At 43.2% G+C, this 16,560-nt stretch overlaps 1 protein-coding gene across 2 annotated transcripts in view; it reads right to left on the reverse strand.

Annotated features, from left to right (window-relative positions):
• Window positions 1-7,585: 7,585 nt before the first annotated feature.
• The window catches only part of LOC146853827 (membrane-spanning 4-domains subfamily A member 4A-like), a 205,619-nt gene continuing 196,644 nt past the window's right edge, over window positions 7,586-16,560 (reverse strand). Inside the window, exon 7 of one of the 2 annotated variants that reach the window (XM_085650403.1) lies at window positions 7,586-8,281. In XM_085650403.1, the coding sequence (XP_085506529.1) occupies window positions 8,228-8,281 (54 nt within the window). In that variant the 3' untranslated portion in view covers window positions 7,586-8,227. The remainder of the gene's footprint in view (window positions 8,282-16,560) is intronic. The other variant, XM_085650402.1, reaches the window with a different exon arrangement.

The raw sequence follows: 16,560 nt of genomic DNA on the forward strand, positions 1-16,560 counted from the left end.
TCCTTCTTGATCTACAGGGACCTCAATAAGGGGTAAGTCAACTTCCCTCTCTAGGCTAGTTCATGCGTATCGTTGGTACTCAGGATATTCATACTGTGCCGTCTGATACATTTGTTGTGTCGTAGTTTGTGTGGCAGCAACAGGCAGCGCTGGTGCAGCTGGCACAAACTGTATAGACTGTTGCGAAGCTGGCAAGGATTGTTGCGGAGCTGGCACAGACTGTGCATGCTGCGGAGCTCCTTGTTCATTCTGATCCTGTCTGAGTGGCCGTGGTCTTTCCTTTGCAATACCTACGGCGATATTACGTTTCAGGACTGGGCAATCATGTACATAATGACCTGGCTGTTTACAATAATTGCATGTCCCTTTGACAGGAACTGCTGAATCTCCGGAATGTGTCACACCCTTTTTGTGACCGTCAGTTGGAACTGTCTGAGAGACTAACATTTTCATTTTTGTGTCTTTCATACGTCTTTGTTCATGTTCTTGTTCTTCTCTAATTCTATTGTGATGATACTGTAACATTTGTAACATTTGTGACGGGGTGTTACCTTGCCAGGTACTCTCGAATTTCAATACTCTATTCTTCACTTGGGGCAAGGAATTTTCAACTAATTTTGTCACAAACAGATGTGGATATGACTCACTACTTGCTTTTATGCCACTATTTATACCAAAACATTTTTCGAATCTGGCATAGAAATCACTGGTGTCTTCATCTTGTTTTTGTTTACAGGCTGAGATTGCACCCCAATCTTCCTTTTTCGTAGTTAATAAACGTGGCAGTACCTGTACTAGTAAACCTGGTAGTGCTTTAACTTTATCCCCGAGCCCTGCTCCTGCAAGTCGGGCCTTTTCTTCCGTTTCTAATGCTGTCCAGTCTATCTTTTGGTCTCCCACTTCCCACTCTTTTTCCTTAAGTTTTTCATAAATGCCGGCAGGCATTAATACCTTTAATATTGTCATAATGTCAGGATAGGTATACTCTCCCATGAGTAACATGTCTTTAATTTCTCGGTGAAAACCCGCTGGGTCTTTGTCATGACTTGGTAGCACTTTCTTCATTTCTAACAATTCTATTTTAGATATGGGCGTATATACAAATACACGTTTAAACTCATTGTCCTCGCCTTTTATTGGGTGCACTTCTCGCAAGGGATTCTGTCTATCCATGTAACACGGCGTTCTTTCCTTGATGGGCAGTGGGACAGGTTCTGGGCTTACAAAAAGAATGTACTGCTTTCTGGATTCTAGTATTTCTCTAATTAACTTAGTACCTGAACCTCTCCATCTATTCGTGAGTAATTCAGTTAATATATCCGGTAAGAGACCAGGATCGGAATGTTGGTTCTTATATAATATAAGAAGTTGCTGAATCATATAAATTCCAGCTAAACGCTGTTCATCTGGGCTGAGGTTCAAAAACGTGTGTGCTACTGTATCATCACCATATTTTCCGGGACTGTCAATCCAGTGAACGGCTGACCTAGCTAATTCTTGTTCATCCATAGAATCGAGTAGGTGATAACCCCTTCGTTCTCGGAGTAATTTGTCAGCGGCTTGGAACGAATGTTCGGGAGACCTTATATTTATTATAGGTGTTGGATAAGTTCTGTTATTATCTGGACATATCGGATGTATCGAATCAGAAAAACATCTAGTATTATTACAAGATCTTCCTCTACCTACATAGGCTATAGTTTCTGACTTTCTTGCGGGAAATTCTACTTCTCCCTCTTCGTTTTGTTCAAACTCGTCTACCTCCAATCTCTCTTCATGTATTCGTTCTATTTCTTTACGAATCTTTCGGCACATGGCTACTATACATGCTTGCCTATCATGTTTCCCGTCTGATATATTCTGGCTCCATTTCGTAAGAATTTGCATTAATTCCGGGTTTACCCCCGGTCGGTCTTGATTTCTGATCACACAATTTATGAGAAAACGTAACAATTCCCCCTGTATTTCCACTTTCTGGTACTCCATAGCTCTGTTAATACATTCAGAATCTTGCCCTGTTTGGACAAAATGATATATATTATCTAGATGCATAGTCATTCCTGGTAGCTTCCCTAAAAACATCGCAGCTCGTCTGATACGTAATGATGCCAGGACCATTTCGTCCTCTTTGCCGGGCACAGGGTCATATCTACAATCTACTAGAAGTTCCTTAAGCGTGCGAGTATTTATAAGTTTGGGCGTACGTGGATGTGCTGATTCTTGAAAAGTAAGTTTATTTATTCTGGGTGGCGTAGAATACACGCTGGTAGCACCTCCGGTAGCCCCCTCTGGAGTACTGGGCGTGAAAGGATTGGTTGAACGTGATACAGCAACTATGGGTGTGGGCAAAGCTGTGGAAGCAGCTGTAAGAACAGATGTGGAATCAGATGTGCTTGCCGGAACTTGTGTCGGAGTTTGTTGTTGCAAAGGTACAGACACATGGTCTTGATGTTGAACCCCCCCAGCAGACGGTCTATGTGGTGCGGGGTTAGCATACTCGGGAGCTGCGTCATCTAAATATGAGGAAAGAAAAACATCTTCTGCGGTTCTGGGATGCCCTTTGGGGTGTACCTTTATCGGGAACAAAGGGGGTGGCAAGTCTTTTGGTATCTCCGGAGCAGCCTTAGGTAATCCTTCGGCCAGAAGAGGATACATACCTTTCATGAGGGCATTTCTTTGTCTATCTACTTGTTCTGATTTTACTCGTGTACCTTCTTCAATCAATAGATTTTCTCGGACTTTATTTTCCTTACTTTTCTCTTCCTGTCTTAGTGCTTTTTCTGTACGTCTATGGGATTCTTTACGCCATAACTCAACGGCGTCTTTCTGTGACTGTCTAGCTTTCCTTTTCCATAACTCTTCTTCCACTTTCATGATGCACTCTGCATCCCAGGTCCCAGCTGCGGGCCACCTCTGACTTTCTGGTAATTCTTTGGTGTAGTCCACCCATAAATCAAGAAATAATATGGCATCTAAGCCATGTTTGTGATACATGAAGTGCCCTGGAGTGTCCCTAGGAGGAATAGGAACAGCTTCTTCGAGTACCCCTTTTCTAGTTGTGATCTGTCTTAATTTCGAAAAGAGCGGCATCTTGACAACTGATCTGATACTTAATCTTGAACACACTTAATACAAAAGCACAATAATGAACAGTCATTCATACCACAATATGCAAGACGTATTGACACATTTTAACGTTTAGCATTTAAAATGAACAAAGATGACGACGATGATCTAAGAAAAACTAGTCACTAAGCAAAATACTCGGCAATAACTAGATACTTCTGAATACTTGATATACTGCTAAACAGTACAGATACACTGCTGTAACAGTGCAGACCGGATTTGTGTACCCAAACCCGTCTTGACCGGCACAAACTATGTGCACGTCAGAACGCCTCCCCAGCAATGGTACTCACCGGGTAGCTCGGAACGGAAGGCCTCGAAACGGAACTGAACTGAACTGGACTCGACTCGAAAACTTCGGAACTGCGGCACATCGGACCCTCAGAGCGTCGGGACTTCGGAAACTTGGTGGGCCTCTGTATACCTCGGATCTTGCTCTCTCAGCTAGGCTCTGGTCGGGATACTTCGCACTTCTCACCGCCTCGTCTGGGTGTTGATCGCAGCCTCAGTCGCCCCCGCTTGCCCGGAGGGAGCTACAGGAAATCCTGCTGGTACGCGTTGTTGTCCGTCCAGCTGTGGCAGGAGACCGGGCCTGCAACGCACCACCGGCGCGTGAGATGAGAAAGTGTCCCTGTTCGGGCGCCAATCATGTGGTAAATAATTTAATTACCGGGACTGAATTTGATACGGAATCTTAATAAAATAGCTCAGTAAAATAAGAGGCAGAATCCGTGGCATAAGAGGTTTAGAATGGGCTTTATTCCAATGGACGATTCGAATCGTGGCCTCCAAGTTCCATCACCACGGGGGTTCAGGAAGTGAAGTACAATACTTTATTGACAAGTAATTGCTTTTATAGAACATACATTACAATGAAACCAATGTAAGAGGCGTAACAATTGATAAGGAAGATAACATCATACATGCGTAATGAAAATGGGCGTAATTGGGCGCAACAAAGGGACGTCATTGGTTGTGATGTCACACAGGGTGGATCTATGAAATAATTTCGCAATGTCAGCAGAAATACTTGGCAGAGATGCGCGCGCAGCAGCATGACGTGTGATTGACGTGCAACTAGGGGGTGAAGGGGACTTGACATTTAGCTCTACATGTGGAGACAAGAAGTCTGGGGGGTCAAGTCAACCTAATCCCAAATCATATCTAACATCCTATGTTTAAAGAACTATGTTATCCACAAAGGAAGGACTCTTGGACAAAATCTATTCTATACTGACTGTGTGTGCGTGTACAAGCGTCTAAGTGTCTAGATGAGATGTAAGGGGCAGAAATCTTCCTTAGTGACAGGACTATGAATTACTTGCATTAAGACAGAGAAGCCGGGCCCTTTGCTCAGTAGCTGAAGGAAATGTTTACTTAAACTACTAGACAGGAATGCATCGGCTGAGGAACGAAGCAGATAACTTGAAGGTGAAATACAGTTTTTGGCAGGCAGGCAGACCGGCCGAGGCAGGCACCGTTAGCCGCACAGGGAGTGGGACAAAGTTCATGGATACAGATGTGAGCTCAGACTGGAGCTGTCAGAGGTAGAAAGCAGGGAAAGGCTTGATGGCAGAATCAGGGCCTACTCGCCTGAACTGCAAAATGGAGTATCTGAGCCATATAAAGTCGGTGGCCTTTCATACTTAGGAATCGAATATCCAGCCCACTCATGGCGGATCTGAAAGAGGACATGTCGACGGTGGACGCACATGTATTTGCGTCTTCATAACTGGAACTGGAGGGAACATACATGTACTTGTAGCATGTACATGAAACCGTTGGGGTCCAAGATAGGGGACATAACTGATCATAAAAATCCATATTTCCACACTAGGACAGCATCTTCCTTTATTGGGTTGATACAGCACAATTTTCTATACCTTTGGGCTCTGGTGTAGTAGTCAAACAGATTGTGCCACGTGTCTTATGGACCTTTAGATATCAGTTGAATGTGTATTCTGAGAGCTAACATCAGTACATCAAAGTCAAATTAAAGTGAAACTCATTTGGTTCCACAAGAACGACAGGGAGGATGGTTTCTAAACCATGGAAGTTTATTAGAAGATTATTCAAAGTTACAGACGAAGGGCATCGTTACGACTTTGGTGGTCGGACCACCAAAGCACCCTGGCTGAGGTCCGAAACAGACTGCTGAGTCTGCGTTCTTCCACCTGCGATTGTGGTGTTACCGCAGCAGTGTCATTGTTGGCGGTGCACATATCTCTGAATTTGTTTATGTAGGTGAGTACATTTTCACAAAAAAAACATGTGGAATATACAAACATGCATGACAGGTGGAATTATGCCTTGTGTTAGTATTTTGCCATTGCTGAATTCTTGACCATATGTGCACAGTCCAGTCATTGGGTAAATTGGCACGAACGGACTTACCTGGATTTTTGCGCCAGGTGGATCATTTTCTTCGATGTGAAGATGCTAATGTGAAGAGGTCCTGGAGGCTAAGATCCAAGTCGGAGACTGCAGGGTAGAAGGGTAAATTGGTGAGTAAGCGCCCCAGTCAGACCACCATGGTCGGCTCGTAGAAAAGACAAATTGTAATCCAGACGGTGGTCAAGTTCTCTATACCGCCCTGTGGCTTCTGCTTTCCCCTGACCACTGTCCCGGCAGTCGAAGAATGGCTGTCGGAGTCGGTGATTCTCCAGCAGTCCTACGAACAACAGACTCCTAACATCGTAATTCAGCGGTAGGACTGCCAAATGTGCGTCGGTCAATACGACGCCAACACGACCACGGCGTACTGACCGCCAAAGTCATAATACGGCCCTTCGACATTAAGTTAATAATTTCTCAGTTTAAGCATATGTTTCATAAAGTAATTCAATCCAACAGAATAAGATTAGGATGATGGAAACATAAATCGTTTGAAGAGGACAACATGCAAAGCAAAGAAAGTATTAGTTCCATTAGGTAACTTCCCTAAATATGGCATTTAAGGATGGCAAAAGGGAAATCTTAAGCAGAAGTTGTCCGGCTGAATTGAATCAAATAAAGGTTCAGGCCACATAAAGGTTCAGGCCACAAAAAGGGTCAGGGCATTCAAGAGTTTAACTCACGAACCAAGAATATGGTATCAAGTAAGAGTTAGGCAAAAGACTTCCCTCATCAGAGTCAAGACAGGGTCTCCTAAAACGATTTTTAAGGCACTGCTATACACATTGCAATCTCTGCAGAACTTCTTGCCACCAATTCCTCTGAACCGGGACCAATCAGGTTTCGCCATGTTCTTGAAACAGGTAAACTCCTCTCGCACCTATCATCAAATGCACACAGCTGCACAACTGATTTGTCAGCAGTCAGGAATGCATGGTACAGGAAGCAATTTTGCATTCCCACACACGGTGTAAATAACAACAAATTGGCAATTCAAATTATCCACTCTAACATTCTCTAAAGAAAACAATGAGCTCCTTTATTAGCTAAGCTTGTTATTTTGCTCCCGAAATGATAAGGAAAATGTGAAAGCGCATTGTAAATTCAACATTATGTTAAACAGTGAAAGGCTTTTGAACTGCAGTGGCTTACTTGCAGTAAGGTCAACGTCCATAATGCACATTTGGTTAACATGAATATACTATAAGGTTCTTTTCCACTCTCTGCCCCATCGTAAAATCCCTTATTCTCACATGCCCTTACCACTGCAAACTAGGGCGCCGGTTCATCCTTCCTTCCGATTTTTGGGCTCAACGTCACGTTTGTTTACACAGATAGTCTCTTTTCCATCTCAATCGACCTACCATGGTTTCCATGGTGACGGCAGACGCCTTGTACTCACAGGCTGTCTACCTACATTCCCAAGCGGATAGTGACACGGATCGGTTTATGTACGTCCCCTTGAGTCTGTCTTACCGTTTACTTTTCCGGTGCGTGCGTTTTCCTTTTTCCTTATAAACCGGCCCGCCTCCCAACCAATGGATTCCACATCGGGCAATGAATCACATCGCAGACCGATAGGGGTTGAAAAGGTCGCTTTTATTTAGCAACAACAAAACAGAATCATAATGCAATCAATGACTTTCAATGAAAATACCCCGCCCCCGCCACCCCTCCATGATCCCCCAATAAAAATCCCCATACCGATCCCCCAATGAAATTTCCCCCATATCGATCCCCCAATGAAATTTACCCCATATCGATCCTCCAAGAGATTTCCCCCATGAATTTTTCCCCCACATAGATCCCCAATTCTCCCCCACCTGGAACCTCTACCCAGCCCCTTATCTCTGTTTCCCTTCTGTCCTAAGCTATTCTGCCTGCCCCAACCCTTCCTACCTGCCTTAAGCCCGTCCATATCTGCCACCAGGAAAAAACCCTGCAAAGGTGTTTTTCCTGTCCCCCACCGTCCCCCGGGCCCCTTTTTTTTTTTGTTAACATGTTTGTAATGAAGGATAATCAGATATCGTGCTGTAGCACTTCCCCAAAAATCATAGAATCATCATTGCAAGATAACAAAAATTCTTTAATATCATATATGTCCCCAAACAAGAAGGGAAGCCATTAATGAAGTCGGTCTGAGTGGGAGGACACTTTACTTTAAATGCAAAGATGAGGTCTGGATATGCTGTTTCGACCAGTTTATAGATTGATAGAGAACCGTCCTTCTATGGTGTCTTGGAAAAAGAATTATGGTATAAGCAAGTTGTTGTGAAGGTTGCTGTTAGGGAGGAAATCTGGGAAGGTTATAGATTGGATTTTATTCTGAAATATATCTCTCCTTATGGGTTTATATGTCTTTGTGGGTAACTAATTGCAACTCTACATGGTATATCATAATTTGTAAGCTTTCAGAGTATATTGTTTACAAAGACAAGGTTTGGAGAATAACTCCTGCTAGAGCATCTCCACCTAAACATATTTGCACTTTCCTCCAAGTTGTCTCTGGCAGCATGCATAACTGCTTCCTTCCTCTTGGTGTCTGTGCTCAGCTTTGAATAGCATCCCCAGGATAATTTATGTAGTAGGTTGGCGGTGTAGTCATATCAGGTGCTGTTGGTAATCCTTGTTCGTGTGCCTTGCCATCGTGTGCTGGTGCTTCTGGTGTAGATGATACTGTGTATGGCACTAACATTCCTGTAGACTGTCACACTGTGTTCCCAAATGGCACAGGGTAGATGTGCTGCACCGCAAGTTCTGGCTGCCAAAACAAGATATTGTTATCTATGTGTTATCTATATTCTCAGTGTCTTTATTAGCAGCATCACACAACAAATCATCAACTCGTTATTGTTTTGGTCCCTACACCAAAATGCTAAGCATAGCTTCGATGTACTGCAACTAATTCACAAAAGATGATCTTGCACTCTTAAATCCATACCCAGTTGTACACTGTGTACAATTTAGGAATGTTGAAATGCCTCCGCATGGCTGTAATTTGGAATTCACAAACAATTTCAAGGAATAATTCAGGAGTATGCGACTATTGCATATGTGTCGGAGTACTGTGGAATTCCTTGAGAATTGTATTTCTTTACCCAAGTTGAAAGGGTTTAAATCTACGGATGTAGATTACAAATATCTTTGAGAATCAACTTGAAGTGTTCCCCCACACCTGCCCTGTCTCTCACAGATGCATACTCAGAGAAGTCCCCTGCTAACTTAATAATATAATCAATGCATTGTAAATTGTTAGTAATGGGGGTCTCTAGTTGGCCTCGTAGGGACCCTTCCTTTTAATCAGGATAAGGGAGTTACACATCCAGATAACCCCTGCTCACCCCTTGGTAGCTTGACACGAGCAGTCAGGCTTATCTCAGAGGCAGTGTGTAAAGCATTTGTACAAAGCACAGTAGCACAGGGAAAGCACTACAAATGGACAACACACAAGTTTAGAAAAATAAAGTATCTTTATTAAAACTAAACAAGATCAAAACAACAACAATCCAACATACATATATAAAAATATCACATTTAAAATGTTTAACTCAGTTCAGTTCACAGGAAACTATGATGTGTCACTTTTAGGGCAAACAGGCGCAGGGAAGGTGAGGTGCTGGAAAACACAGCAATGAGTTGGTTCCTTACATGCAGGGAAGTTGTTGCGTCAGTTCCTTACTCGCACTGAAGGTGATGCATCAGTTCTTTACTGCTACGCAATGGAGGTGATACGTCAGTGCCTTACTGAGATAGGAGGAGATACGCCGGTTTCCTTCTGCGTGGGAAGGCGATGCATCGATTCTCTGGTCAATCAATCAGGGGATTTATAAAGTGCACTACTCACCCGTGAGGTTCTCAAAGCGCTGGGGGGTAGGTGATTCGGGCAGCTCCGGCCATTCAAAAAACCAGGTCTTGAGGCTCTTCCTGAATGCAGCAGCATGGGGCTTTGTCTAATGCTGAGGGTTAGTTTGTTCCAGGTCTTTGCCGCAATGTAGGAGAAGGATCTGCCTCCTGTTCTGGCTCAGTGGATGCAGGGGATTTCGGCCATGGCCTGGCCAGCTGGGGCGGAGAAGGAGATTCGTTTGTTGAGGTATTGGGGTCCGATGTTGTGGAGGGCTTTGTAGGTATGCACAAGCAGATTGAAGGACACTCTTTTTTCTACGGGGAGCCAGTGGAGGTTTCGTAGGTGCTGGGTGATGTGGTCTTGATGTGGTATGCTGAGGATGTGTATGGCTGCAGCATTCTGGACGGTCTGGAGTTTGTGGAATAGGGATTGGCCGCGTAACGTGGCCTTGGTTCCTTACTGAAGCCCAGCGTTGATGCCGACTTGGTGCACAGGTGAGATGCATGGGAAATCCACTGGGTGCTGGTCGATTTGCGAACAAAACAGTCGCCTCATCGTTTCCCACAGCCGCAGACAGGTGATGAGTCGATTCCTTCAGCCACACAGCAGGGCCTGCGTCAGGGCGGTGATCTCGGACTTCGGTGACATGGTGCGCTGAACTCGGGCTGCTGCGGTTTCTTCAGCCATGGGCTGGAACAGCATTAATTTCTTCAGCTGCACAGTGACGGTGCGCTAAAACTTCTCCCACATGGCGGTGCTGCATCAGAAAAACAGGCACTGGAAGGGCGATGCATGGATTTTAAGCAGTAAAAGCAGCAAATCAACCTCCAAGGGCCCAAAACTGAAATTGTCACCACAAGACAGGTCAGAACTCCCAGCAGTAAAGTTCAGGGATGCTGCAGATTAAGTCTTTGAAACTTCCTAACAAGACCTTGGAGAAACTTTACAATCAGGATTCACAGCAAAGTCCAGTCTTTTCCCCTCCAAAGCAAAAACAGCGCCTGCAGGCCAACCCAGCAAAGCAAAACACAGCAAAGGGGCAGCACTCCTCCTCACAGATCTTCAGATCTTCTCCTTGCCAGAGGCTCCTCTTGATCCAGAAGTGTTCTAGAAGTCTGGGATTTTAGGTCCAATAGTCATGCCCTTTTGGCCTTTGAAGTAGGCATACTTCAAAGAGAAGTGTTTGTTGTTCACAAGTTCCTGCCTTGACCCCAGACACACTCCAGGTGGGTGAAGACAGCATTGTGAGATGACAGGCACAGCCCTATTCAAGTGTGAGTGACAACTCCTCCCGCCACTCTTGCTCAAGAAGACCCATCAGCCTGGTGATGGGGCATCAGGATATGCAGGCCACACCTCAGCTCCCTTTATGTGACTGCCTAGAGTGAACAGACCTCTATCAGTCTAAACCAGATGTTGATTCTACAGGCAGGCAGAGCCACAGGATGGTTAAACAAGAAAATGCCCACTTTCTAAAAGTAACTGCTGTCAGGTTCGTCATCAAGCACCTGCTTCATGTTGCACTGCCATTCTTTCCAGTCTCCAAAAGACAAGAAACTTGAATCCAGTATTCTTTGCAGTAATTCATATTTATTTAAAAAAAAAATTCAATCCATATCAAACAGAGGCAACAGAATTCTGAGCTTCAAATGCCATAGAACTGCCCATCCGGGCCTTATTCCCAAGCACGGCTGAATTCTTTTAACATCCTGGGTGACCATGCTGTCATAAAACCCAATGCATTTCGGGCTGGTGGCCCTTCCTCAGGGGTGACTATAACATGAAAGAAAGAAAATGCATAAGCGTCGTAAGGAATCTGGTGCATTATGAATAAACTAACCTACAACATCCATCATGCACTATACCAGTTAGCACCAATACAGGACATGCTTAATGAGTGAGAAACCATGCTGGTAGAAAAAGGCGTGCGCTATGTGTAAAAGAGGTAAAGTGCCAAAGAAACCAAAAAAACATATGTCACATGCTAAAGTAAATCATATGTGCGACCATGAACTCCCAACAACCGTCGTGCAGTGTATCTAACCATGCCACCGTGCTCTGTACTTTGTGAAAGAGCCAATGTATTTAAGAATTATATGTTAAAAAAATGTGTGTAAAACCTCCTACTGGTGCCTCAAACTAAAAGAAACCTCAATAGTGAAATATCTGTACACATGCTAGGCTGAACTTAATGCAAAAGTTTAACAATGGACTTACGCGGTCCCCGATGTGAAATCTCTCATCACGGTAATCCGACGTTGTGCTCTGCGGCGTGACCATGCTTAAACCAGCGCGCTCGTGTGTAAGATAAAACCTCTCCTATTTGACCCATAGCGAGCTCACCAGGTGCAACCGATCTCAAATAAGTGACCGTCTAAATGGCAACCCAAGAAGAATGGAAATGAAAAACTCAACCAAACAAGAAAGAAAAAGAATCCCTGTGCCAAGAGTTGCTCAACCCCTTCTCATCCCTACCAAAAAACGTTATAAATACATAAAAATTAAACAAGCATTTGCAATGCAATATGTCTCGCATTTGCAAGAGTTTAAGCTATTGGCATTGTAAATTACATTGCCTTTATTTATGTTTTAAAAAACAACCCATAAATAAAAGGCATTATTATTTACAATGCCAACAGCTTAAACTCTCGCAACTGCGAGACCTATTGCATTGCAAACACTTGTAAAATTGTCCCATGCAAGCTTTCACTTAAATGGCGGCTGCGCTCTATTCTTTAGATGCAGCTCGTCTAAAGCAAGGTGTTTGGCTGCCTTTAAAGTGAAAGTGCGGTATGGGACACTTTTACAAAAAAAAAAAAAAAAGCTTTTGTTTGTCAAGTTGACAATCAAATGTTTTTTTTGTGAAAGTGCCCCAGGCCGCACTTTCACTTTAATGGCGTCCACATCCCTTTCTTTAGATGCGGCTCATCTTAACCCCTTCAGCGCTGCGCGGATTCCCCCGCGGTGCTGAAGGGTTAGAGCGCGGGCGGGGCCATGACGGAACGGTTCCGTCATGAGCACAGCTCAACCGATGCTCATGACGGAATCGTTCCGTCATGAGCATGGAAGGGGTTAAGAAAGGTGCACTGCCGCCATTAAAGTGATAGCGCAGTATGGGGTGCTTTTACAAAAAAAATAAAAAAACATTTGTCGGTCAAGTTGGCTCTATTGTTAATAGAAATTTGAAAGCGGTTGCCATGCTGAAACGCGCCCAGAGGAAATAAAACAGTGCTCACAGACTGTAAATAAACAGACAGTGTAACAACACAAGTAAAAAGTCCAGTCCATATGGGAGGTTACAAATGCAGACAAGATGGTACTAAGGAGGGACTACTAAACCTATTCATGAATCAGAAGCAACATTTAGAAACGAGAGTAACAGGAGCCAGTTGAAAAGCTGGGCGGAAAATGGGTGGAGCTTCAAGTCCATAACTGAAGTCAACATGCCTCACAGAGCAACGCATCGCTTCCTCTTTTCAGTCCTCTGATATTTCTTCAATCTGCCACTGCCTCTCTCTGCTTGTTTTGGCATAGCATTACATAAAATCCCCAGGAACAAACTCTTGCACTCGTAATACAAGTCAATGGACCTTGGAGTAGAAAGTTGAATTTACCAATAAGCATTTCTGATCGTCATTTCAGCTTCTCATTTCCGAGGCTCCCTATATTCCTGCTGCCTGCTTCCTGCCTTCTCCAAAGGTGAGTATGAGCAATACATGTACTCACTGCTTCACTGCTAACATTTTGTATCCCTCTTGTCTTCCCACATCCACCCTCAAAGCTGCAAACACTGCAAAAATATTTTGTAGAAGATTCAATGGATGTTTCCTTCTAAAGTGATTCTTTTGTCTCGCAGCCATACTTTTGTTTCCATAAGTATTTAAATAAAAAAAAATGTTTTTTGTTTTTTATTCTGGTCAATTAATGTCAATCCGATGAAACCATGGTTTTTGTTGTCCTCTGATTTATTCACTTTTGTTCCATGTGCCCCCTCTCTGCGGCTGTTTCTATTATAGAGAAAGAGTTTTGTGTTTTTTTCTCCATTCATGGCAGTTATCTCTCATTTTTGTTGTCTTATCTTGGTTTTTGCAATCAAAAATAGAATGGATCACTTGTACCTGTTGTCCAGGGTTATATGGTTTTTCAACTGTTCCTTAAAAAACCCTCATTCATGTTTAGGTGGTTTGTGTGGCGGTATATCTTGATTCTCAGCCTAAATAATGTGACAGCATCATCATTGGGTTTTATTTATGCTTCCTCCACCCGGAGGGAACCACTGGATATTTGCAGTAGTGATCAGAGATAAAAAATAAGATAAAGTGCTCGTGTTCAGTGAAAAAGTATGTTAAAAAAGGGGAAGATATTTCCTCATGCTACCTAGACTGTATTTTTTATTTATGTCTGGTGCATGGGAAAATGATAAAATGGGAGGAAGTTGTGCAGAGCGGGTGTGTAATGTGTCCACTGCACAATCAGTCCAAGAAGTGGGTCGACATGTTTCAGCCCCTTATTCGCCCCGTAGGGTCGGGGGGCTTTCATCAGGACCTTAAGGGTGTTGGGTGGTTATAAGTGAGGGAGGAGTTCAGATGTCAATTCGTTGAGCTCCTAAATAAAGGTTATTACCTGTGGGGGAGAAAGAAGTACAAAAAGAGGATATAACAATGTCCTAACATAGTAAGTTAAAAACCAATGATGGAATATGCTGAGTTGTAGCATGAAATGGCAAATCTTTTAGATACAGTAAAATTGCAAGTGGTGTTCGAACACGCAGCTAGTTATCACATCGGGACATAAGCAAGTATAAAAATGGCAGATCTTTTCATTGATATCTGTATACGTATGTTAGTACAGTCGTTTCTTATTGGTCTGAACTAGGACAGAACAGTCTCAATGTGTACGCGAAGGCATAACTGCTCTCTTTCAATATCGCTAATCTGCTGGTTATTGACATGGTAGCTTGCTCCAAAGGTCTGTTAAAAGTTCTTGCAGGAGAGAAACAATGCCAACAAATAAACAAAAAACTAGTTGTTTTCACGTGGGAACGGTACAAGATTATTCTCCAGCGTGGGCTAATCGTGCTATTGGTAGTAAGCGCTGTTAACAAACCAAACGTGACCCTTTATCAATCTTGGTGAGGCGTTTTTACAGACACATTCAATCTAGTTGTTTATCGTAAGCGCGATTTGGCAATGCGGCATTGTTAAGAAATGGACATGCAATTGGCAGGCGGCGGTGAAGTTCGTTATTATCAAAACGGAACATGGCTCTCTATCAATATCATCTACATGTATTTTAGCTTCAGTGCTCTGTGCTGGGTGTTAGTAGTCAGACAGACAGACAAACGGAACATAAATATGCTGTGTCATCCGTGTACCTTAAAGCGCTTCAATTCGAGGCTTCAGTAGAAGGATATGAACGCGGTTTAGCTATTTTTGGAGAAAGGGGAGAGGGAAGAGGGAGGGAAGAAAGAACAGCAAGACAAGGTTCAAATTGAGAATTCAGTGATGGAATAACATTACGTGTCTTTTGTCCAGGTTGTTCTTCGTAAGATGTTCATACCGAATTTTCGCTGTGTGCACGACTTGTGCTGACGCTGTCTTCCTGTTTGTGAGGGACAGCCCGGTTCAATTGATCTTTTACTGGGTAATGCGGAGTGAAGAAAGACTACTATGCTGCCGGTGTTGGTGATGCCTCCAGTATTTGTATTATATTTTTTTATATTTTCACGAAGCGAATTAAAAAATTGTGATAGTTATGGATATTGCTTAGAAATTATTTCAATGAGTTTTGGGTATAATGTGAGACTTGTTTGTCTTCGTAAACTTTACTGGTTGTGAATTTGTAGTCGCATTGAGCCAGGAGATATCTGTGCTGCCAGTGTTGGTAGCGCCTCCAATTTTGTATTGTAATCTTTCAAGAAAGGTTTAGTTATGAATATTGCTTAGAATGTTTGCGAAATCTTTTCAATGAGCTTCAGGTGTTGTTTGTCTTCATGAATTTTACTGGTTGTGAATTTATAGTACACAGAGCCAGGGAATGTCATCCTTCAGACCTATTAAGTTCGTTTTTAATCGGTGCACCCATCTTTGTTCTTTCTCGAACAGTAGTTTCTCGATGTTTGGTGATCTTGACACCATAGTTTCTAGAATAATCCATTTGAGGTCATCAAGGGTGTGCGGATGGTCAATGAAAAGGCTACTCATCTTGGTGGTGCTTCGTTTGCATTTGACGTTACTTCTGTGTTCACAGATTCGCTGCTTAATTTTGCGACACGTCATCCCAATGTATTTAAGTTTGCATAGACAGGTAATCATGTAAATAACATGCGTTATATTGCAGTTAGTGTGTTGTCTCATCGTCCATTTTAGGTTAGGTGTTAGTTCAATGGATTTCGTTGTTTCTGTCAAATGGCATACGGAGCAATGCCCGCAAGGAAAGTGACCTACCACTGGTGGCAGACCCCATAAGGTGTTTGTGGTTCCATTTGTCTTCTCTTCCAGAGGTCGGGTGTGCACTAACATGTCCTTGAAATTTTTGCTTCTTCCATTCGCAAAAAGGGGTTTCGGCCAGTCTAAATTGCCTGATGTCAGTATGCACCAGTTTTTATTGATAATTTTCTTGACCGCATTGCTGGCTGTGTTATATGTTGTAACACATGTCAGTTGGTCCGGCGACTGAGTTTTAGGTATTGTTTCGAGAAGACTCTCTCTGGGTTGATTTCTCGCTCCTTTTTGGCATTTGTTGACAATTCTGGTGGGATAGTCATGCTTCGAGAGTTTTGTGCACAGGTCCTGTGCTTGTTCCTTATATTCTTTCAGCTCGCTGCAGTTCCTTTTGAGGCGCAGGAATTGGCTGTACGGTAAGTTTTCTCTGAGGGGACGTGGGTGAAAACTGTTAAAGGAAAGAAGACTATTCTTGGTGGTGGGTTTGAAAAAGGTTTTAGTCTTGATGGTATTATTAGTCACATAGATGTAGAGGTCAAGGAAGTCTAGATTGTCCCTGTCAGCATTGACAGTGAACTTTAAACATTGATCTCGTGTGTTTAGCCACTCGTGGAAACTCTGTAGGCTTTTTTCTGTTCCTTCCCAGAACATGATGATGTCATCTATGTATCTTTTCCAAAAATGGATTTTTGGGAGGAATGGATTGTTGTCATTCTGAATGTGTGTCCTCTCGAATTTGCTCACATAGAGGCC

This window comes from Triturus cristatus, chromosome 4_1 (assembly GCF_964204655.1).
Source record: "Triturus cristatus chromosome 4_1, aTriCri1.1, whole genome shotgun sequence".
NCBI lineage: Eukaryota > Metazoa > Chordata > Amphibia > Caudata > Salamandridae > Triturus > Triturus cristatus.